This window comes from Grampus griseus, assembly GCF_964374135.1.
Source record: "Grampus griseus genome assembly, chromosome: 8".
NCBI lineage: Eukaryota > Metazoa > Chordata > Mammalia > Artiodactyla > Delphinidae > Grampus > Grampus griseus.
Window position 1 is genome coordinate 86,273,461 of NC_139002.1, and position 22,973 is coordinate 86,296,433.

Consider the following 22,973-nt stretch of genomic DNA (forward strand, 5'->3'; position numbering starts at 1 on the left):
ACTATAATACAGTAGTATTGTTATAAGAAAATAAATGACCCATGGCAAAAAAATTTAAAAAATCAGTAAGTAGGAAAGTGTGCATTAAAAATAGAAAGTGGTGTTTCTCCTTGGCTGTCCTGCTCTGCAGAGACAGCTACTGTTAACGGTTTATTGTGTGTCCTTTTGGATCTTTTTCTGTGCATATAAATGGGTATTTTTAAAGTGTGCAAAGGGAAGGTGGTCCCCATTAGACATTTGGCTTGATTCCAGCTTTTTTGCTATTATAAGTAATGCTATTAGGACATTCTTACAGATACATTTGTGGGCACTGTCTCTAGGATAATTTAACAGGAGAATTGCTGGGGTAGAGTATGTGTGCATTAAAACAGGTGTCATGCCAGGTTATGGAACCCGCACCATGTATGAAAAGGCCTTTTTCTCTGCAGTTTTGCCAACACTGGGTACTGTTAAACTCGTATATCTTTACGAATCTGATATGGGAACATAGGATCGTTGTTTCAATTTGTTGTTACTTTAGTTATGAGAGAAGCAGGCACTGTTTTCATATAATTACTGGTTATTTTGTTTGTTTTTATAAACCACTCTGCTTTTTTGTATTGGTTTTTCATTTTAGAATATTACTTTAGAGTGCATTTTTAGTCCAGATTTCATACCCTTTTATTATGTTTGTAGATTTTGCCACTTATGTTTTATCAGAGTTCTTCACTTTTCTACTCTAAAGCAAACAACAAGAGGATAAAATACAGTGTTCGGCCAAGGCCGAGTTAAGGCGAGTAGGACCTGGATCCCCTCTGAGTGTTTCCATCTGGAGAGACTCTGGCTTCCTGAAGCCCCTCCCCTTCCTTCCCTTCCTTCTGCCTGGGACTGCGTCTTATCGGTATCTTCTGAGTGTCCATGCCCAGTCATGTAAGGCAGCTTCTTCAGGACCAGACAGGCCAGGCTGGACAATCTGGCCTTCTTCCCAGTCTCAGTGGCCTGTTCCCAGGGCAGATTCCCCGTGGGGAGCAGAGTCTGGCCCCTGAGTAGTGTTATGGTCCCTCTTCTCATTAAGTGCCACTGACACTCCTCTAGGCAGGGGCTCAGCAGTAAACAAGAGGGACGCACCTGCTTTATGGGGCTTACATTCTGGTGGGATGAGGAAGACAGGGAATCAAGGAAATAAGCAAACCACATATTGTAGTAGAAGGTGCTGTGTAGGCGGGGAAACATGAAGAGCAGCGAGGAGGGATGGGGAGTGCTGGGAGGAGGGAGGGGTGCTGCGGGTCTCTGTCTCGTGGTCAGAGAGGGCCTGGTGAGCAGCTGCTCTTTGAGTGGGCTTGAAGGAGTTGAGAAAACGAGCCACGTGGCTCTCTGCAGGGAGAGTGCTCCCGGCGGAGGGGTCACCAGATACACAGGCCTCAGGTCGGTTCTCCTGGTGCGCTCAGGGACTCACAAGGAGGCCGACTGGGCTGAAGCAGAGCGAGTGGGTGAGGGTAGGAGGAAACGATGGAGGTCAGACCGTGCAGGCCATGCAGGCCCCTGGGAGGGCTTGGCATTTACTCTGGGAGCGATGGGGGCCAGCAGAGAGTTTTATGCTTATGGTCTCTGCACAGCTGTCAGAGGGATCCCCAGGCTGGCTTTATTTATTTAATCCCCGTTATCATGCTTTTTCTTTTTAAACAAATACACAAATTATTTATCCAATTGAAGGAATTCTTATGCTTCTGGAAGCCAGCCTTAATTTTAACAGGATCGCCTTGTGCTGTGTTGAGTCTAGGTTGTAGGGGAACGAAGGTGGGAGCAGGACTGATTAGGAGGCTCCTGTAATAATGGCGGCGGTACAGGGTGGTGGCTTTGACCAGAGTGGTGGAGGAGGAGGATGGTGAGGAATGTAGAATTTTTATGTTTTGAAGGAAGTATGGACAGGATTTGCTGATGAATCAGGTATGGGAGAAAATGGAGAAGACTTTTGGCCTAAACAATTGGACAGTTAGCTGAGCTGGGGAAGATCGTAGGTGGGGGAGGATTGGAGGGGATGTTAGGTGTTCAATGTGAGATGTCTATTAGATGTACAGGTGGAGGGCAGAGCAGGGGCAGTTGCGTGTATAGAAGAGTCTGGTGTGCGGGGAAGAGGTCTGGATGGAGGTATGAACTTGGGGGTTATCAGCACCTAGTTGGTGTTTAAAGCCTTGAGACCCAGAGGGGACGATTAAGGGAGTGAGAGTCCAGGTGTTGGGCCTTGCTTTCTGGCCAGTAAGAACTGCCCTGCAGCCCCTCCGCCCCCGAGTTAGCCTAGGCATCAGCCTGAATTCTCCGCAGCGATGGTGGTAGATGGCTGGACCTTGGCCTTTCTCAAAGCTCACCTAATATGTTTCTCTTTCCACAGGCCAAAGCTGTCTTGAAATTCATTGAGGGGATCTCGGAAAAGACCCTGAGGAGTACTGTTGTGCTCACAGCTGCCCGAGGAAGGGGAAAATCTGCAGCCCTGGGATTGGCTATTGCTGGGGCGGTGGCTTTTGGGTAAGGGGGTCCCCATCTTTAGGCACTCTGAGCTCTGAGGGAGCAGTGTGCAGGAGTAGGGGGTCAGGGGACAGGGAAGCTGCTCCTGGGTCTGAGCGGGCTCCTGTGTGATTTCTCTAGGTCTTGGGTTCCTGTCTAGAAAGAGCAATGCTGTTTCCCCCAAACCCCCAAAGGTGCACATATATGTGTGCATGCACACACAGACATACACCAGGGCCAACTCACTATTTAGAGTTGAACAAACACACAAGAGCAAAGAAATGGGAGTAAGAAACTTAAAAACTCTCAGGAGATGAGCATGAACATGACCCGCTTTGCTGACTTAGAAAAGTACAAGTTTGACATTTTAATGATTTTGATCAGTAGAAGATCTTGTTTGCTCCTGAGGAGCTGCATTTGAGTGTGATGTTCCTTTCCATTCTTTTGTCCTGGGCGGAAGACTTCTGCAACTGCCAGGAGATCATGTACTTCCAGCTTCCCAGACATAAATAACGGACCTAGAATTTGCCACGTCCCGTATGCATTCTCTTCCTTGGTGCTCCTAATTAACAATGTTAGCGTTTCATAGATGGATAAACCCAGGCTTAGGGAATTTCAGTGACTCACCCAAGACCCCCCCCAAGTCAGTGCTGGTAGTGCTGGGGCTGAACTCGGCTCCTGACTCCTAGTCCTTTGTTTCTCTCGCTGCTCTGGCAGTACCACTCAGCCCCGCCACCACCAGCATCCTTTACACTGAACAAGGATTCCTCAGAGGTTAACTGTGGCCTTAGCCTGAGCACAGTTGAGCACTTTGGCTTCACGGTTTGAAACCCTCACAGCACAGCTAGTGATGAGAGTGAAGCCCTCTCCCGTCCCAGGGTGCAGGACTGGGGAGCCGCGTGCCAGCCCTGGCACTGAGGGAGCAGTCCCCACAGTGCCCTCAGCAGGGTGCTTTCACAGATGCTGGTAGCTGATTGCTGGGATGTGCTACCTTCAAACTGGTAATGCGTTTTCATTAGGTTGGGAGGAAGAATACCCTCAGGTCTGGAGTTGCTTTACTTTTCCTCCCCAAAACGTGTGTCCTGATTTTTTTTCTGCCACTGTCTCTGGTTATCCCCTGTGTAACAGGGGCAAACAAAAATGTTTTCTTTTTTTAAGTTCTCTAAACATTTCTTAGATTTCCTAATTACTTAAAAAAAAAAAATCCTCCTTTTGTTCAACAGCTACTCCAATATCTTTGTTACCTCTCCGAGCCCGGATAACCTCCACACTCTGTTTGAATTTGTATTTAAAGGATTTGATGCTCTGCAGTATCAGGTAGGAAATTAGGATAAGAGCTTATTTTGATTCCATGCTGAGTATAAATCCAGGTGAAGTCTTTAGAATGCAAACTTTCGTAATATTTAGTTTCTAAAGCCTGTTTCTGACGTTTGGCATTGGTTTGGCTCTTTCCCTATTAGGAGCATCTGGATTATGAGATCATTCAGTCTCTAAATCCTGAATTTAACAAAGCCGTGATCAGAGTGAACATTTTCCGGGAACACCGGCAGACCATTCAGGTGAGGCTTGTTCTAGAACCCTACCACGTGGGGCCAGTGTCCTGCTGTGTATAAACGCTCTAAGACGTCTCCTTTTATAGTTGTTTTATGTGCTGTGTAATTGCATATCTTTTAGACAGCGTTGTTGTTTTACGGTAAACGTGTTCCAGATTTTCAGCCTCTTCTAAAGAAAAACATTCGAGCAGACTACCAAATGTATGTAGCCAGATGGGAAAGTTGTAGTTTTGTCCCTTGAAAATTGAGTGAGTAGGATTGTAAGTATGCTAATCAGCTAAGAGAAATAAAATCATTTTTTCGGACATTTCTAATTTTGCATAGTTACAGCAGGTTTTGAAATGATGCATCTGTAGCAAGGACAATAAATAACCTCACCATTTAAAAGAAGAAAAGTTCTTTGTAAAATGTACTCTGAATCTTTGTGGTTTAGCCGGTGGCCTATTTTCCTTTTGAAACAGTGTTTCCCCGAAAGCTCTGTGAATCTCCAGTGCTCTGTAAGCCTGAATGGTCTGTACGTGTCCAAAGGCTACAATTTTGTTAAATCGTGACAGGCTTGCAGAAGGGATGGAGGCCCGTGGGCTCCTAGTGGAGCAGGTTATTGATCACTTTTGGAGTTGGGTTGGGGTGGGAAGTGGGCCAGGCCAACTTGGCACTTTACGCCCTTGAGCTTTATGCCTGTGAGGCATTTGTATATGTCTGTCAAGGAGGTATACCTTTTATCAAGGATCCAGGTTATAAATGAGGTTCAGTGTTTGTGCCTTTTTCCCTCAAGGACCTTAATTTTCTTCTTGCTGGGTCTCTTTCTAGACTCTCTTCTCTCTGTGCGTTTCTTCCTACTTTGGCCTGGTTCTCTCAGCTGAGGGGAAGAGAGTCCAGTGTTGGGGTAGGGCGGGGTGAGGGGCAGGCTGCAGGCCCTGAGAATACAGAGATCTGTTAAAACTCAAGAGAAACACACACCAAAGAGGGAGAAGCTTTCCGGGAAATGCCTGGCTCAGCCCTCGCCGCGCCTTGGATCTGTCGTCAGAGACCTTCTCGTATTACCAGAGTCCTTTTGTCTCCAGACTGGAGCTGAAGCGCAGAAGAGGCGACCTGACTTTATGAGGCTACATTTGTGTCCCTTTGAGACCTCTTCTTTCTTGCTGGAAATTGCGATACAGCAGAATATTAAAGTCGGCGGTGCCTCTCCAGGGGCCTGCTTCCTGCTGCTTTTATGAGGTGCTTGTTTAGTTTTTCTCTGTAAGGATCCAAGATGTGGGGCCTTACTGAGGACATGTATCTGCTGTCGGAAATGAGTGGGGTCTCTGCCCCCTCGACCCATCAGCTTCCAGCAAAGCAGTTAAAAAATCTCACCTGTAATGGAATACTTGAAAACTACAGGAAAGCACAGAGACCAATATAAGATAACACTCAGGTGCCCAGCACTCAGGCTTAAGAAATGCTGATGTTTTGCTGTTTGCTGTGTTGGTTTCACGTTTAAAAAGCCACTCATGGGTTTCCCTGGTGGCGCAGTGGTTGAGAGTCCGCCTGTCGATGCAGGGGACACGGGTTCGTGCCCCGGTCCGGGAAGATCCCGCATGTCGTGGAGTGGCTGGGCCCGTGAGCCATGGCCGCTGAGCCTGCACGTCCGGAGTCTGTGCTCCGCAACGGGAGAGGCCACAACAGTGAGAGGCCTGCGTACCGCAAAAAAAAAAAAAAAAAAAAAAGCCACTCATATTTTTGTTTTAAAGATCTGAATCCTCACAGACACGGTTGAAGTCCCTCCTGTACCCTTCCCCATCCATTCCCTTCCGCCACTCCCCATACTGTGCTCTGAGATTGGTGTGTTTCCTTTCTTTTTCTTCTCTTTTTTAATAAATTTATTTATTTATTTTTGGTTGGGCTGGGTCTTCATCACTGCACGCAGGTTTTCTCTGGTTGCGGTGAGCGGGCTTCCTGTTGCGGTGCACGAGCTTCTCATTGCGATGGCTTCTCTTGTGGCGGAGCACGGACGTTAGGCTCGCGAGCTTCAGTAGTTGTGGCTCGCGGGCTCTAGGGCGCAGGCTCAGTAGTTGTGGCACACAGGCTTAGTTGCTCTGCAGCATGTGGGATCTTCCCGGACCAGGGCTCGAACCCGTGTCCCCTGCATTGGCAGGCGGATTCTTAACCACTGCGCCACCAGGGAAGTCCCTGGTGTGTTTCCTTTCAATTCATTTGTTTATATTTCACTACATAATTATGTATCCGTAAATGGTAACGTACTATACTTGTCTTTCTTTAGCTTGCCTTTTTTTCACTCAACACTTGTTTTCAAGTTGGTCCAGATTGAAGCTTGTAGATCTGGTTGATTCATTTTTAAGCACTATATGAGCACATTACAGTTTATTTATATGTTTCTAGAATTGGAATTGTTGGGTCTTAGGGTATACGTAGATTTCCATCTTTCTCGGATTTTGCCAAATTCTTCCTTAAAGTGTTTGTACATATTGACATTCACCGCAGCACTCTCGAGTTTTTGTTTCCCCACGTCCTCACGAACACTGGGTGTTTTACTGCTATTTAAGTTTTGCCCGTCTGCGTGTGAAGTGGGGTCTCCTTGTTGTCTTGAGCATTGCTGTGATGACTAGTGAGGTTGAGTACCTTTGTTTATGTTAGTTGGCTATTCAGGTTTCCTCTCCTGTAAAAATACCTCTTCATAGACTTTTGCAAACTTTAAAAAGAGCAGGAACCCCTGTAGGAACTGAAAGGTTGTTTATACGCATAAGGGTGCCAAGCTCATGGCAAATTTGTGACATTAGATGGCCCAGCTAATAATATAAATAAGGATGTGTGAGCACTAAGAAGGTTATAAGTCTTAGAAGTGTCCCCACCAGTGCAGGGGGACCTGGGCTTTATATTGATGGTGTCAAAGCAGGACACAGTACCCAGAGTGTAGGAGATGCTTGAGAAACTCCTCGCCTTTAGCCATTGCTGGGGCCAAGCTTGCCTCTGGCCCACTGGCCAGAGTGAGGCTGGGGAGAAGCCTGAGAAGGGAGAGAGGAGAGAAGGGGAGGCACCACCTATCACTCAGCCAGGTCCCAGGTAGGGCATTTTTACAGATTTACCTATTTTTTTTCTCAAGCAGCCATCAGGTATTTCCTCCATTTTCTGGAGAGGAATCTGAGGTGCTGAGATGAAGTGACCTGCCCAGGGCCACACAGCCAGTGGTCGACCTGTTTGGACCCAGGCATCTGACTCTAAGCCCATCCCAGCTTTGCCCTGCCAGGGAAAAGCGAGGAGGAGGAATGAGAGAAGAAGAAATGGGACTGGGGAGAGAGAGTAAAGAGAGGCCTTTATGGTGACTCACCAGAGATCACAGCCATGGTATCAGGTGGCCAAGCTAATAATACAAATTTTTCTTTCTGGCAGTATATACATCCTGCAGATGCTGTGAAACTGGGCCAGGCTGAACTTGTTGTGATCGATGAAGCTGCTGCCATCCCCCTCCCCCTGGTGAAGAGCCTTCTGGGGCCCTACCTTGTGTTCATGGCATCCACCATCAACGGGTGAGGCACCTCGGGCAGGAGCCGTTGCTCCCATTGTAGGTTGTTGCCAGTTACATAGCATTTAACGAATGTGACCTGGGCCTGGGTGGGTAGGGCTGATTCCTGAAGTTTGAGTCTTTGGGGCTCTGCTGCACTCTCTCCTCAGCCTTCTCCTTGGCAGCTGGCCCCTTCATAGTAAACTACAGCTCACTTCTGGTCTGAGCTACGGCCCACCAGAACAGGCAGCACCAGACTGAAGAACTTCATAACCCAGCTGATGAGTGTCTCCTTCTGTCTGTAGGCCTGATGAAGTTCTAAAGGGCACATGGATGGCAATACCAGTGTCTTATCTCTGAGGCTTATGTGAAAATATAGTATTAAAGTAACTGTATAGTTATCATAAGAAAGCAGGCTCAAGAGCTTTTTTAAAATTTTGAAATATTTAGTTCTTGTTTGCTTTAGAAAAGCTAGAAAGGTAAGGTAAGCAAAAAGAAAAATCACTGGTGATCTGACCATATAGAGACAACTTTTTCATTTTGAATAAGAACATAAACATAGTTTTCATAGTGTTTTGAATTTGTTTTTTTATATAAAGAATATACTGGGAATTCCCTGGTGGTCCAGGGGTTAGGACTCCGAGCTTCCACTTCTGGGGGCCTGGGTTTGATCCTTGGTTGGGGAACTAAGATCCCACAAGCTGTGCAGCATGGCCAAAAAAAAAAAAAAAAAAGAATATACTGGGAAATCTTTCCTGTTCAGTGTATACATATCTTCAATATAGAAAAGGTTTCTATATGGAAGTCACATCTTGAAGAGATAATTCTATATTATAGATTTATTATTTGACTGCTTTGCTTATACTGAAAACAGTTAAGTAAAATGGGTTTTACTCTTTTTTGATAACTGCTTTATTGAGATATATTTAAAGTGTATAATTCAGTGATTTTTAGTATATTCATAGAGTTGTGAAACCATCACCACAGTCAATTTTAAAACATTTTCATTACCCCAGAAAGAAACCCCATATCCTTTCATTATCATCCTCCAGTTCCTTCCTGCCCCCCAGTTCTAGGCAACCACTAATCAACTTTCTGTATCTATGGATTTGCCTATTCTGGACACTTTATATAAGTGGAATCTTAGAATATGTGGTCTTTTGTGACTGGCTTCTTTCACTAACCATAATGTTTTCAAGGTTCATCCGTGTAGCTTGTATCAGTACTTCATTCCTTTTTATGGCTGAATACTATTCCATTGTATGTTTATGCACATTTTGTTTTTCCATTCATCTTTTTGATGGTCATTTGGGTTGTTTCTCTCTTTTGGCTAGTAGCAGTAATGCTGCTGTCAACATTCATGTACAGGTTTTTGTGCAGACATGTTTTCTGTTCTGTTGGGTGTATACCTAGAAGTGGAATTAGTGGGTCAAATGATAACTTTCTGTTTAACTGTTAGCGAACTGCCAGATTGCTTTCCTAAGCAGCTGAACCATTTTACATTCCTCTCGCAGTGTCTGAGGGTTCCAGTTTTTCCATGTCCTTGCTAGCATTTATATGTCTTTTTGATTGTAGCCATCCTAATGAGTATGAAATGGTATCTCATGTGGTCTTCATTTGCATTTCCCTGATGGCTGATGATGTGGGGCATCTCACATGCTTATTGGCCATTATTTATCTTCTTTGGAGAAGTATCTATTCAGATCCTCTGCTCATTTTTCTAATTGAGTTGTCTTACTTATTATTGAGTTGTATGGAAGGGTGCCTTATATGGTCTAGATACAAGTCTCATATACGTGATTTACAGAAATTTTCTCCCACTCAAGAAATTCTACTTTCATGTTAATGTTCTTTGAAACACACAATTTTTTTAGCTTTGCTGCTTGTGCTTACTCTTTGTTTTTGTTTTTTTTAAATAAGTAAATGGAATTCCTTTGAGAATGCTTTGTTATATGGGGCAGGCAGGAGTAATAAAAGCACTTCAAAATTTAATTTTTTGATCATTCTTTAAAAGTAGTATTTGAGTTAGAGGAAGTATTTATGCAGTATCCTCATTTATGATAATGAATACTATGAAACAGTGTAAAACTAAAAATTAAAAAAACCCACTGAGCAGTCTGCACCCTGTGGTCACGTGTGCTTGTGATCAAAGACAAGGAGGAAATAACAATTGAAAAGAGCTGGTTCAGTGATCAGATTATAGATGATTTCTTTTCCCCAAATTTTTTATTACTTCTTTACGTCATCTTTTAAATGAAAGTAGTAATGAGAAAAGTTACTTGGGTGGTGGATTTGTTTAATCTTAATTTTTTCAAACTGGAAATGCTCTCTGTTCATTTTTTCAAGCATAGAACTTCTAATAGCAGCTCTTATTAATTGGCCATTTACCTGTGTTCCAGTTCCATTATTGCTAAATGCTTTATTCACGTCATCTTCTCAGTCCTTATTTATTATTATTTTTTTTTTGCGGTACGCGGGCCTCTCACTGCCGTGGCCTCTCCCGTTGCGGAGCACAGGCTCCGGACGTGCAGGCTCAGCGGCCATGGCTCACGGGCCCAGCCGCTCCGCGGCATGTGGGATCTTCCTGGACCGGGGCACAAACCCGTGTCCCCTGCATCGGCAGGCGGACTCTTAACCACTGTGCCACCAGGGAAGCCCTCAGTCCTTATTTTTTAGTTCACAGTACAGTCCGGTGAGATGTGTGGAATAGTCCCCTTTTGAGGAGGAAGCTAAAAGGGGTTGAGTTCTTTGTCCAGAGGTACTAAATGGACATGCCAGGACTTGAGCCCAGGCCCAGATGGCTCCGAGGTGAGCCACCATGCAGCCCTGCCTCCTTTGGGCATGAAAGTTCAGAGGTGACAGGGTTGTCCTCGGCGAACAGAAGTCTGATGTTTCATTAGGACGAGGAAAGTAGTTCTCTGTCCCCTCCTAGAGAGTTGATTTGGGACCTCATGCCTGATTGCCTTTGCTTTTGCTCCTAGCTACGAGGGCACTGGCCGGTCTCTGTCCCTCAAGCTAATTCAGCAGCTCCGTCAACAGAGTGCCCAGAGCCAGGTCAGCACCACCGCTGAGAACAAGACCACGACGACCGCCAGACTGGCATCAGGTACCCCTGGAGCTCTGAATGTGCCTGCAGTGCACAGCAAGTCACTTCACACTCTCCTGCGGGATCCTTCCCCTCATGACCGCATGGGTGGTAACAGACCGTCTGACCATCAGGCAGAGAGGTTGAGTCCCCAAGAGGTGAAGTTGCTTTTCTCTGAGGAACAGCAAACCAGTGACCAGATGGGTGGCTGACCTGGGCCTTCTGGTGGCTAGATTCCTGTTTGTCACCATCTCAGGGCATTGGTTGCATTGACTTAGAGAGATCCCCTTGGGATTGGTGTCGAGGCAAGTTGAACATCCACCAGAACAATTTAAAACCACTCGCTTTAAATTCTTGAGCCATATTTTGTGAGCGCCATGTGACAGATAAAGTAGAACATTTGCCTTGCTCTTGTGGAAAACAGTATTTACTAGTTGTTCCTCACTGTGTGTGTGTGTGTTGTGGGGAACAGTGCGAACACTGCATGAGATTTCCCTGCACGAGTCGATCCGATACGCCCCTGGGGATGCAGTAGAGAAGTGGCTGAACGACCTGCTGTGCCTGGATTGCCTCAACATCACTCGGATCATCTCTGGCTGCCCCTTGCCTGAAGCCTGTGAGCTGTATCCTCCTGGGTTCCATTTGTCCTGTGAAAGGGAGAGGGGGCAATGGAAGAGTTGAACAAAGAGTTTTGGCCCTTTGCTTCATAGGCTGCTGCTCTAGGGAGAGGGGAAAGTTGAATGTTGTTGATTTCCCTTCTTTTCCTCCCTAATATGTTTCTGCTCAGAACCAGGGGCTCCTCTTCCCAGGTTGAGGGAAACCCACATATCCAGGTGACCCTTGGAAGTAGTGTGTCCTGTTCTGGGTTCTCTTCGATTTGCTTTGGTTGCTTAACTCCAGATCCAGCTACTATGTTAATAGAGATACCCTCTTTTGCTACCACAAAGCCTCTGAGATTTTCCTCCAACGGCTTATGGCCCTCTACGTGGCTTCTCATTACAAGGTAACTGCAGCTAGCCCTCGGGTGAACTTTAGCAGTGAATTCCAGCACTGGGCAGTGCCTTTTGACTCGGCTTTTTGCATGTTTTGTTACCCAGTGGCTCAGGTGACCATTCCACTGGGACTTGAACGTCCTGATGTTGGCAAGGTCCAGGGATCCTGCTGGAGGGGTTGCATTTCCCATTGTTGTTCAGGCTTGTCGTGGGCTCCAGCTTTGCATACAGAGTGTGAGATTTCTGCACGTAGCTCCATGTGTGGTAGCTGGAGAGGGTGGAAAGTTTTGCCCATTTTAAAAGGGGTACTTATATTTCTTGCCTGTTGGCTAAATGGATGGGCTGAGATGACATAGCAGTTGTAATCCGGGGGCTGCTGTTTGACCTGAGACCAGCCTTATACCCCTGGGCTGTTTTTAAGGAGCAGTGAATGAGAATTTGGAATATTTGAAAGTCTTAAAAAGGCACATTGGAAAGGACACTTTTTGAGTGTCTAGGTAGCTTTTTTATGAACACCCTTTAAACGGAAAGCCGAAGGGTTGATGTTAGAAGTGGTGAGAGGTTGTCTTGAAATAGCAGCCTCTTATCAGGAAGAAGTTCGCTTCCCAGCTGTGAAGTATATAGCACTAACTAAGCAGGTCTCTGCTCCGGCTCTGCAGCCTCAGCACTCGTGGTGAGGTGACAGCAAACGTTGGAGGCTTAAGTCCCGCTTAAGCCCTTACAGAGGGTCTCAGGCTGGCCGGCTATGATGCTGGAAAGGCGCTTTGACGGGTTTCAGCACATCACCTGGCTCTGGGGAAGGCAGTTCTCCAGTCATGACTGTGGAGTAGCCTCTCGAGTGAGGACAGGATGAGGAGTGCTTCTCACTGACCTGTTTGTGCCCCACAGAACTCTCCTAGCGATCTCCAGATGCTTTCTGATGCGCCTGCTCACCATCTCTTCTGCCTCCTGCCTCCCGTGCCCCCCACCCAGAATGCCCTTCCTGAAGTGCTTGCTGTCATCCAGGTACAGAAGCTGAGGTGTCCTTGTGGCATTGATTTTGGGACCCACTTAGGCATCAAGGATTAGTGGCTCGGTAACCGCAGCGCAGAAGGGGAAGCTGCTGATTCTTGGTCTCAAACCTAGTGACTGGACGTATCCAGGCAGGCGATTAGGGTGCATCAAAGGAAACTACCACCCAGACAGAGACCCAAAGCCCCACTGTTCATGGATGGGTGAAAATCAGAACTGGCCACTCGTATTTTGACTTGCAGCTCCTAAAACAGAACTTTGTTTTCCTCCTTTATTACTAAAGCAATACATGCTACTTGTAAAATTAGAAGACACAGATTGGGAAGATGTTTTTAATGCTTAGCCTGTATTTATGCATTTCTTTATCATTTTTCCTGTTCATAAACATACGATCATAGTATTTGGTAATCTGGGTTTTGTTTTTCAATGTGTCAGATATTCATAATCTGCATAATTTTTAAGGCTGCATTGTATTTCATGACATGCACGTACGGTACTATGTTTAACCATCTTCCTGTTAGACCCTGGAGTCACTGACGTTGCCCAGTTCTGTAGAGAGCCACGTGAGCGTCCTGAGCCTTAATTGATGAGCTCACATGTACACCATGTGTGGAGACCCTCTTCTAGTGTGGTTTTGCTCTCTGGGTCAGTATTCTGCCTTCTTAGTGACGGTGTCAGGATGCCCAGGGGACACAGTAATGAAACTTCTCTTGGAAACGGATGAGTTGGTTACAGGGTTAAGCGTGCGCTGGAGTGGAAACAGCCGGCCTAGTCAGAGCAAGGGCGGAGTGCTGGTGAGGTTCTGGGGGTGGGCTCTGAACCTGGAGCCGGCCTTTCTGTCTGCAGTGTCCTGCTTCCCCAACAGGTGTGCCTCGAGGGGGAGATTTCTCGCCAGTCCATCTTGAACAGCCTGTCTCGAGGCAAGAAGGCTTCGGGGGACCTGATTCCATGGACAGTGTCGGAACAGGTGATGTGCTTTCCCTGGTGTGTCTGAGCGAGTGAAGCTGGCAGTGCTGGAGGCTGTCTTTTGTTGCTTAGTCACCGGCTTGTGTCTCCCCCACAGTTCCAAGACCCAGACTTTGGCGGCCTTTCGGGTGGAAGAGTGGTTCGCATTGCTGTTCACCCGGATTATCAAGCGGTAACGGGTCCTCGTGTGTGCTGTTATTTAAACCTGGTGTGCTGTAATTAGCTGCTGCCATGTTGCTGGCCTCTCGTTAGGGCAGGTGTATGCGGTTGTTTAAATAGGAAGCTGGTCAAGGAGTAGCAGATCCAGGTCCCCCTCTGCTGTGGACGGTTTGCCGGAGGCTGGGTGTGGGTGGGCAGGATGATTGTATGTGCTCACTCTTTGTGAGGACAGGGGACTCGTGAACCAGATCTGCTTCCTGTAGTTACCTCCTGTCTTAGAAGTCCTCACTGAGGAGTTAGCCGTAGAGTCATCAGTTCCGAGCTCGCTGATCTGTGGACCAGAAAGCATGCTCAGCCATCCTCACGTTCTTGACGGGCTGGACAGTGCGAGAGTGAGGGTCGTGCCACGCTAGGTCTTAAGGGTCTCTGCTTTGACCTTGTTGAGGGGTTTCATTGGTTCCCTTTGCGAAGTGCACTTTGACCTGGAGTGAAGGCTTTCTAGAAGCAGTACAGGGGCGTACGAGTGGCGTAGACACTGAGGACATCTCTCTTGCCTTTGCCTGTTTCCCTCCGTGTCTGCTCACAGATGGGCTATGGCAGCCGAGCCCTGCAGCTGCTGCAGATGTACTATGAGGGCAGATTCCCTTGTCTCGAGGAAAAGGTCCTGGCGCCCTCGCAGGAAATGCACACCGTCAGCAGTGAGGTAGGCGTCTTCTGGCCGAGCTCCTGGTTTCGGGGAGGGCCATCCTCTGGGTCTTCAGGAGTATCATCAAGAGCTGTCCTGTGGTCTGGGCTCTGAGCAGTAGCGGCAGAGTTCCTCTCTGGCTTTGGAGAAGCTTCTCTTTCCCCAGCTGACACCGAGACTGAGGCCCTCGGGTCACCATCATCCGCCTCACCTGGAGACTCGTTAAGAGTGTCAGCTCTTGACCCCTGCCCTGGACCTCCTGAATCCGAGGCTCTGGGTGGGGCCCAGTAATCTGCCTGAAGCTCCCAGGTGACGCTGATCCACATGCCGGCTTAAAGCCACAGCTGTGCAGTGCAGTCTCCTCCTCTCAGTACTGACCTCAGACTCAGGGAGCTCTGTCTTTCTGGGTAAGAGTGCTCAATGCTAGGAGCTGGGACAGCTTTTCACACGGGTTCATTTGATGTTTCACGGTGTGCCTGCTCGGGAGGTGGGAAGGGGCTTATACTTAAGGCCGGGCTCAGAGGTTTGTCAGTCCCCAAGACACAGAGCCATCCGGTGACAGACCTGCGTCTTCAGCACCTTACCTCTGTCTCTTTGTAAATGCGTTTGGCGTTTCTAAACCGTGTGGCTGTTTCCCACATTCTGGGTTTTGAGCAGTGTGGGTCCGTGCTCGTCTAGGGCTTTGGTGTCCTCAGGAATGATGACTGGACTTAGTGGTGATTTTACATTTTAAGAACCAGGACACCTGTCCCGGTTTTTGCTGTGCTCGTCCAGAGCTTGGTGTGGCCAGGGGTGCTTGGGAATGTCACTAACCTTCCTCTCTCTCCGCTGGGTGGATGTGCTCTCCCCTCGGGCATCCTCCAGGCGGTCAGCTTGCTGGAAGAGGTCGTCACTCCCCGGAAGGACCTGCCTCCCTTACTTCTCAAACTGAACGAGAGGCCTGCCGAGCACCTGGACTACCTGGGGGTGTGCTACGGCTTGACCCCCAGGCTCCTCAGGTAAGCATTCGCCTGCCCTTCCTCCCGCAGCATCCTTTTGGCCTCGGTGTCCTGAGAATGAGAGTCCTGTGGGCTGCGTGTCTGCCTTTGCAGTGGTGTCAGCTGTCCTGACGCCCCCGCCCCGCTGCCCTCACCCCCCGCCCTTCCCAGCTCTGTGTGTCAGCCGCTCCCAGAAGGCACACGTGGTGACCTGCTCTCTGTATCCTTTGCAGGTTCTGGAAACGAGCTGGCTTTGTCCCTGTTTATCTGAGACAGACCCCGGTGAGTGAGGCGTCTGGCAGGGGAGGGTGGTGACAGGTGTGTCCTTGCAGAGCCCTGGTGCCTCCCGCTGTGCCCTGAGCGGTGTGCCTGTGCTGCCAGGAGGCTTCTCTGAATGCCTCCGGAGCAGCCGCCCTTACTGAGGGCCACACGGTCACTCTCCCCACTGCACACTCTAGCGGCTTTGTGCTCCACGCTGAGATGGCGGAAGTGCACGTGGGCTTGTTCACCACATTCTGGAATCCTGTCACTGGGGGCCTCCTCGAATTTGTATTTTTTAAAAACAGGAAGAAAAGTGGTTTTAGGGGAGGAGTGCATACTATAAGCTGGTATCTGAAGGAGGGATGCGCTTGTGTGGACAACAGAGCCATAGAGGATAAAATGGAAGATGAGAGAGTTAGTGGCTGTCAGTTCATTAAAAAAAAAAATTATTTAGTGCATGCACTGAATCAAGCAGTGAGCAAGACAAGCCGTGAAGCTTATTTTCTAATGAGGAGAAATAGGCAGCAAAAAAGTGAGCAGACGAGAAGTATTCAGATAGTGACAGTGTAATGAGTGGTCAGGCTTCTGAGGGGTGACCTTTCAAACTGCAACCTGAATGATCAGGGTGGACCAGCCACGTGACAGTCCTGCCTGCAGAAAAGTGAGCGTATTCAAGCAGGGGCACAGCAAATGTGAGGACCTGAGGCAGGAAGGAAGTTGGTGATTTGAAGGAAACAAAGGGCCAGCGTGGCTGGAAGGACCTTGAAAGGAAAGGGTGGTGATTCACAGCGGGGCAGGTGGGTCTGGGCAGGGACTCTGCGCTCCCTCCCCGTTCAGGTGGAGGGAGGGGTTAGAGGGAAGGTGCTGGGGCTGCCGTGTAGACGATGGACGGTGGCCCGTGAGTAGAGGCGGGGAGATGAGCAGCTTGGCTGGGGAGGACATGGTGAGAGGAGAGAAGGGCCAGATGCCAGGGGTGTTTGGGAGGTGAACTGAGAAGAGTTGAAGGATGGGGGTGTGGAAGGTAAGTGAACAGAAGTATCAAGGGTAGTTCTTTGGTTTTTGGCTGGAGAGACTGGCTGAGAAACTGGGTGTTGGAGGTGCTGTTTCCTGAGATAAGACTCAATGGGAGGCTTCCTTGGTGGCGCAGCGGTTAAGAACCCAGCTGCCAGTGCAGGGGACATGAGTTCAAGCCCTGGTCCAGGAAGATCCCACATGCCGTGGTGCAGCTAAGCCCGTGCGCCACAACGGCTGAGCCTGCGCTCTAGAGCTCACAAGCCACAACTACTGAGCCTGCGCTCTAGAGCCCACGAGCCACAACTACTGAAGCCCGCGCGCCTAGAGCCCGTGCTCCGCAGCAAGAGACGCCACCGCAATGAGAAGCCCGCGCACCACAACAGAGTGTCCCCCGCTCACCGCAACTAGAGAAAGCCTGCGCGCAGCAACGAAGACCCAAAGCAGCCAAAAAAATAAATAAAATAATAAATACATTAAAAAAGAAACTGAATGGGGTAGGACCAGATTTGGAGGTGGAAGTGGGAATTGTTTTTGGCATAGTAAGTGTGTGATGCCTATTAGACAGCCAAGTGTGGAAGTATGGAATAGGCAGTTGACTACAGGAGTCTGGAGATCAAGGAAGAGGTCGGGGCTGGAGACAGAGATTTGAGAGTCATCAGCATACTCTTAATAGAATATACTCTCGGGGTCAAGGATTTTTTTGGTGCAGGGTGGGGTGGCCTGTTTTCTTCGCAGCTGTAACCCCAGCACCTAATAGCATCTGCTATGTATAGTACATGTTCAGTAAATACTTTTGTTCGGTGAATAAGTATTTAAAGCTGTTGGAAGAAGGGGCTGAGAATAAAGAGGGTGAGTCCTTACACTCTGCAGCATTTAGAGGAATGAGTCAGGAAACACAGCAAGGGAGGCTGAGGAGTAGCCATGATCTGTAGGAGAAGGGCAGGGGCTGTGGTGTCAGAATCCAAGAATAACGAGTGTTTCAGGAAGGGGAGTCATTGCTGTCAGAGAACAAGTAAGGTTAGGACAGTTGACCATTGGATTTGTCGGTGTTGGTGATCGGAATAAAGGCAGCTTCAGTGGAGTGGCGGGATCAACCTGACCGGAGAGAATGGGAGGTGAGGAAACAGACTGAATACACGATTCCTACATGAGGCAAAGGCAGCAGAGGAATAAGGTAGCTGGGGGGAGATTGGAGTCAGGGTGGGTTTGTCAGCCGGGAGATTCCAGAACATGTTTGTTTGCTGCAGGGTATGATCCTGTAGAGATGATGCAGATGCAGGTGAGGGGGGCTGATTGCAGGACTACAGGCCTGGAAGAGGCAGGAGGGTAGGACCTGGAGTGCAGGGGGAGAGGTGGCCACCGCATCCCTCACAGCAGGAGGGAAGAAAGAGTGGGCACAGAAGGTATTGGTCAGCTGGTGGAGTTGGTGCTGGGAGGATGAAGAAGTTCTCCAGGTCAATATCCAAGGGTGGCACCCATCTGAGAGTTCAAAGCTGGACTGATGAGGACCACTGGGTGTGTGGCTGCTTCCACGTGGGCAGGAGCAGCTGTAGAGGGGCTGGGTCCTTGTCAGTGACCCTGGTCGAGGCTGGAGTGTAAGTTTGGTGGTCGACTGCAAGGACCACACAACCAGTGAGTTCAGCGTGGACCATGGTACGTCCCTGTGGTCTTGTGCTGTGCAGTGCTTGTTTGTGACGTGGTGGTGGCCTTTTGTTACTTGAATGCTCTTCAGTTGAAATCCATTAGGTATTTTTATGGTTTTGGGCTTTGTGGTTGTTGTGTAGTAGAAATTAAAAAACCTGTGGTCGCTGCTTTAGTACCTAAAGGAGCCTGCACTTGCAAACCTGTTGCCAGCAGGGGAACTCTTGCCGTGCTTGTTTTTGGCCATGAAGTTTTTGCTGCGAGCGCCCAAAACACGTTGATTGGATCATGTGGAGTTTAAGCTGTAATGCCTCCCGGTTCAGAATCTGACCTGATGTGAGCAAGGGGTTCACAGCAGAAGACATGCTCCGAAGGTCTGAGTAGCTTTGCGCCATCGCTGGGGCACCTGCTCGGAAGTTGCAGGACAAAGTGGTCTCTGGAAGCTGTCGTGTAGGCAGTGGGCCCTGCGAGAATGAAGGCGAGGCCGCCTCTCCTGCTGGGGAGGAAGCAAGGGCCCGCGTAAGCGTGCTTGCCCTTCAGCAGTGACAGGTCCTTCATAAAAAAAAGACCCAACTGGGTCTTGGTGCCAGTTAGGGATTTGTGTTTCCCAGAATGACCTGACCGGAGAACACTCGTGCATCATGCTAAAGACGTTGATGGACGAGGATGAGGCCGACCAGGGTGCCTGGCTCTCTGCCTTTTGGAAAGGTGAGTGGGAGTGGAGGTGGTGGGTGGCCAGGTGCAGGCACAGGGGCCTACAGACCTCTGACACTGTGTGGTTGAACCCCGCAGATTTCCGAAGGCGATTCCTAGCCCTGCTGTCCTACCAGTTCAGCACCTTCTCTCCTTCCCTGGCCCTGAACATCCTTCAGAACAGGAACATTGGGAAACCCGTGCAGCTGGGTGAGCTGGTGGGGCGGCCGGAGGGCTGGTGGGGCTTGGTTGTGTGGAACAGGCGGTGGGCATGTGGTCCAGGAAGAGGGCTGGACTAGGAATGGAGGGACTGGTTCCAGGCCTGCGTCTCCCCCACCCGCCTCTGCTCAGCAGGCCCTGTGCCCCTCAGGGCCGCTATCACACACTGTGCCCTCATGACAGGACTTGGGGGGAAGGACTTGGCTTTAGAGGTGTAAGTAAGGCCTGCAGCTGGTCAGTTGTGGAACCTGATCTAAATCCTGTGAGCTAGGGTAACTAGCTCAATTCTGAGGCTCCGTTTCCTCATTCAGGAAATTGTAATAAGAATATGCTGTCAACCTTCTGTGGGCAACACGTAGAAGTGCTTTGGGCATGTAGATTCTGTTTGAATATTTAAAACACAAAAAAGGGTGTACGGGATCGTTAGTGTTAACAGCCGTGGGGTATTTTTTCCCTCTTGCTAGTTACGTGTACGTATACCCTTTTTTTGGGCCAATTATATTTTGGTGTAAAAATCTGTTTGTCGAGCTGGGTGGAGCATGCCTGTTTTCTGTTAAGCTGCGTCCTGAGGAGAAGTGACGAAGTGGGGAAAGTGTTGCATTCCTCTAACCCCAGGGCACGGGAGCCTTTCTTGGTCTGATGTGTTGGCGTGGAACTCTGAGCAAGGGTCACACACCATCCGTCCCCCTCCCTGCGTGGACCAAGCTGCCTCCCCTTTGCAGGAGGAGGGTCAGGGCGGCCCAGGGTGGGCAGGCACTTTTAGGTGGCTCCTGCCCGGCTCCTGCTGAAGGCCCCGTGGAGGAGCAGCTGTTGGGTGCCACCTGGGGACTGTTGTTGTGAGTGCCATCTGGGAATCTCGTCAGACCCTGCAAGGGCGTTGGGCTCACCTGACTCGTCTGGCTCTGTCGCATGTCCAGCCCTGTGCCGGGAGGAGCTGGAAGCACTCTTCCTCCCCTATGACCTGAAGAGGCTGGAGATGTATTCACGGAACATGGTTGACTATCACCTCATCATGGACATGATCCCGGCCATCTCCCGGCTGTATTTCCTGAACCAGCTGGGGGACCTGGCCCTGTCTGCTGCCCAGTCGGTAGGTCACCTGCTGCTCGTGTGCTGGTTTTGTGGAGCAGTTTATATGCTGGGTGTTGGTCGGATGCTTTGACATAACTTTGTGCTGATGGGGGGGGTAGTGGTCTCACCTTTTACACGTGGGGACTCTTGGGCTTTGCAGTTGAGCTGTGTGCCCAGCAGTACAGTAAGTAGAAGTGCTGCAGTCTGGACCCACGTTCCTCCACCCCACCACGTTGCCTTGATTCCTACTCTGCTTCATCAGAGTCCAGGAGCACCTTGTGCTTGTAATGTAGCCGTAAAGCAGCTATTTGCCGGGATAAGAAGTTAGTTTGGAGATTTCAGGAGGAGGGAGTTTTCCTAGTGGTTTCAGTGACAGGATGAATGGGAAGATTCCACAATAGTGTCAGTCAGTGTTTTGGTCAAGAGAGTGTAACTCTGGTTCTTGGTGTGGTTTTAATGGGCAAAAGCCTGCCCTGGCAGCCACTCCAACAGATTCTCCGTCCCCCAGGCTCTTCTCTTGGGGATTGGCCTGCAGCACAAGTCTGTGGACCAGCTGGAAAAGGAGATCGAGCTGCCCTCAGGCCAGTTGATGGGACTTTTCAACCGGATCATCCGCAAGGTTGTGAAGGTAACCTCAGCTGAGGGCAGGGCTTTGGCCTGTGTTGAAAAATGTGTCAAGCCCACTCCCTGCCCCAGGATGCAGAAAGGTTAGCATTTGGCTGTGTTTGCTGCAGATTTTCACACACACACACACACACACACAAACAGATATGGGGAGCTTCAGCTGGATCTGTAACGTTCCGCGTTGTCTCCCAGAGGCACCCCTGATGGGAGTGTGACATCTCCAGTCGGGGATCTCCTGCTCCTCCCGTGAGCGTGTGTACTCCTAAACCGTGCAGGGCGTGTGCTGAATGACTTGCTAACGAGTGACTGGGCCTTTGCTGCTCCTTCATCTTCTGCTTCTTGGCCTTGGTCTTTTGTAGCTGTTTAATGAAGTGCAGGAGAAGGCCATCGAGGAGCAAATGGTGGCAGTGAAGGCCGTGGTTATGGAGCCCACGGTGAAGACGCTGAGTGACGACCTGGTACGAACACCGAACGTCCGTCTCTCCCCTGTAGGAGAGTCCCTGGCGCTAGTGTTCTGGGGGTGTGAGGGGCGTGCTCCCCGAGTCTCCCTGCCCCTCCCGTGCCCACCCGGCCCTTGACGAGGCCCCCCACTGAGCGCGTGTGCGAGCTGGCAGTCCAGCAGCTGCTGTTGTGAACTACTTGTTTGATCGTTTAGGTTTTCAGAAGGCGCGTTTTATGTTCATACACACTGAGTAAGAGCTGCCTTTAGTGCTGTGGGAGGGAGATGTGCAGAAGGATAGGCCTGCTGGTCATCGCGGTCACGTTCTGCCCCCTGGCCTTTCCCTGCCATTTGTCCCCTGCCTGACTCTGACCTACTCTCTGTATGGGACTTCGACCACAGGACGAAGCAGCAAAGGAGTTCCAGGAGAAACACAAGAAAGAAGTGGGGAAGCTGAAGAACCTGGACCTCGCTCAGTAAGGCCCCTCGTGGGAAGCACGGAACCTCTGCTGGTTGCTTCTAATTTGCTTCCTGGGTGCCCTGGAAGCTGTGTTTCATGGGATCATTTTTAGAAGCACTAGCAGCTAAAAACCTCCTAATTGACTAATTGCATAATTTTGAAGGATTTGTTTTCCCCAGATCAGCTCTGCCACTTTGTAAGTCATGACTTGCAGGTCGTGTTCCTGAGATCCCTTGGGTCCCGTGTCGTGCCCCGGGCTCCTTAGGGAAGGGGGATGCTGATCCATGAGCATCCACTGTCAGTGGCCACTTTTTAATATTTGGCTTTTGATGTGAATTTGTTTGAAGAAAAGATCCTACTGCCAATGAACCAACAAAACCCCTTGTTCTGGAACCCTCCATGCCCTGGAGATTGCAGTCCTCTTTGAGCTGCAGCTATAATGGTGGTACCCGCCCGGTAGATTGATGTGAATAACCGCTCCAGACTTGGTGGCCTCTGAGCCTCTTTGACCTGTAGTCCCGTTGCCGGGTCATTAGTGATGGTGGTTGTTGGATGTGAGATGGAGGTGGCCAGGAGGTCCGTGGGCAAAGTATTGAGCTCTGCACACAGCTTTGCTGCATCAAAGCCTTGACTTGTCAGGACTGCCAGATCCCAGAGAGGTGGGGCGAGGTGGGGCAGACATGGCCCAGTCCAAGGGCGTGTGGGCTGTGGAGGTGGTGGTGAGCAAGGAGATGCTGGGGGTGACAGGAGGCTCCTCTGGTGGGCGGGTGGGCGGTTGCTGAGAGTCAGGTGGCAGAAGTCGGGCAGCTGCCTTCTGTGCGGATCGACCCCTGCTAGCAGGCCTGACCGTGCTTGTTCCGGTGAAGTTCCTGTCCCCTGGAGCTCAGCTGCACGCCTGTCCTGTGCTCTCTGCTGTTCAAATGCTGGTGCAGCTCGGCCTGGCTTTCGTGGTGGGATGTGTGTGATGAAAACGTTGTCACTCTCTTACTTTCTTTTAAGCGGCCTTCTCTTCTTTTGAGCAGGCTTTGATATTTCCCTTTATTTTTTAGATACATAATCCGTGGGGACGATGAAGAATGGAATGAAGTTTTGAACAAAGCCGGGCAGAATGCCTCGGTTGTCAGCCTGAAAAGGTGAGGGGCT

General features: G+C 49.5%; 1 protein-coding gene across 1 annotated transcript in view; it reads left to right on the forward strand.

The window, feature by feature from the left end:
• NAT10 (N-acetyltransferase 10) overlaps positions 1-22,973 on the forward strand; it is a 39,287-nt gene that overhangs the window by 11,157 nt on the left and 5,157 nt on the right. Inside the window, exons 9-28 of the mRNA XM_082661102.1 lie at positions 2,369-2,502; positions 3,705-3,798; positions 3,942-4,040; positions 7,422-7,558; positions 10,515-10,639; positions 11,091-11,241; positions 11,525-11,621; positions 12,499-12,615; positions 13,487-13,588; positions 13,685-13,759; positions 14,333-14,449; positions 15,296-15,429; positions 15,642-15,690; positions 18,936-19,032; positions 19,117-19,227; positions 20,154-20,326; positions 20,816-20,935; positions 21,291-21,389; positions 21,773-21,846; positions 22,880-22,963. Of these exons, the coding sequence (XP_082517228.1) occupies positions 2,369-2,502; positions 3,705-3,798; positions 3,942-4,040; positions 7,422-7,558; positions 10,515-10,639; positions 11,091-11,241; positions 11,525-11,621; positions 12,499-12,615; positions 13,487-13,588; positions 13,685-13,759; positions 14,333-14,449; positions 15,296-15,429; positions 15,642-15,690; positions 18,936-19,032; positions 19,117-19,227; positions 20,154-20,326; positions 20,816-20,935; positions 21,291-21,389; positions 21,773-21,846; positions 22,880-22,963 (2,189 nt within the window). The remainder of the gene's footprint in view (positions 1-2,368; positions 2,503-3,704; positions 3,799-3,941; positions 4,041-7,421; positions 7,559-10,514; positions 10,640-11,090; positions 11,242-11,524; positions 11,622-12,498; positions 12,616-13,486; positions 13,589-13,684; positions 13,760-14,332; positions 14,450-15,295; positions 15,430-15,641; positions 15,691-18,935; positions 19,033-19,116; positions 19,228-20,153; positions 20,327-20,815; positions 20,936-21,290; positions 21,390-21,772; positions 21,847-22,879; positions 22,964-22,973) is intronic.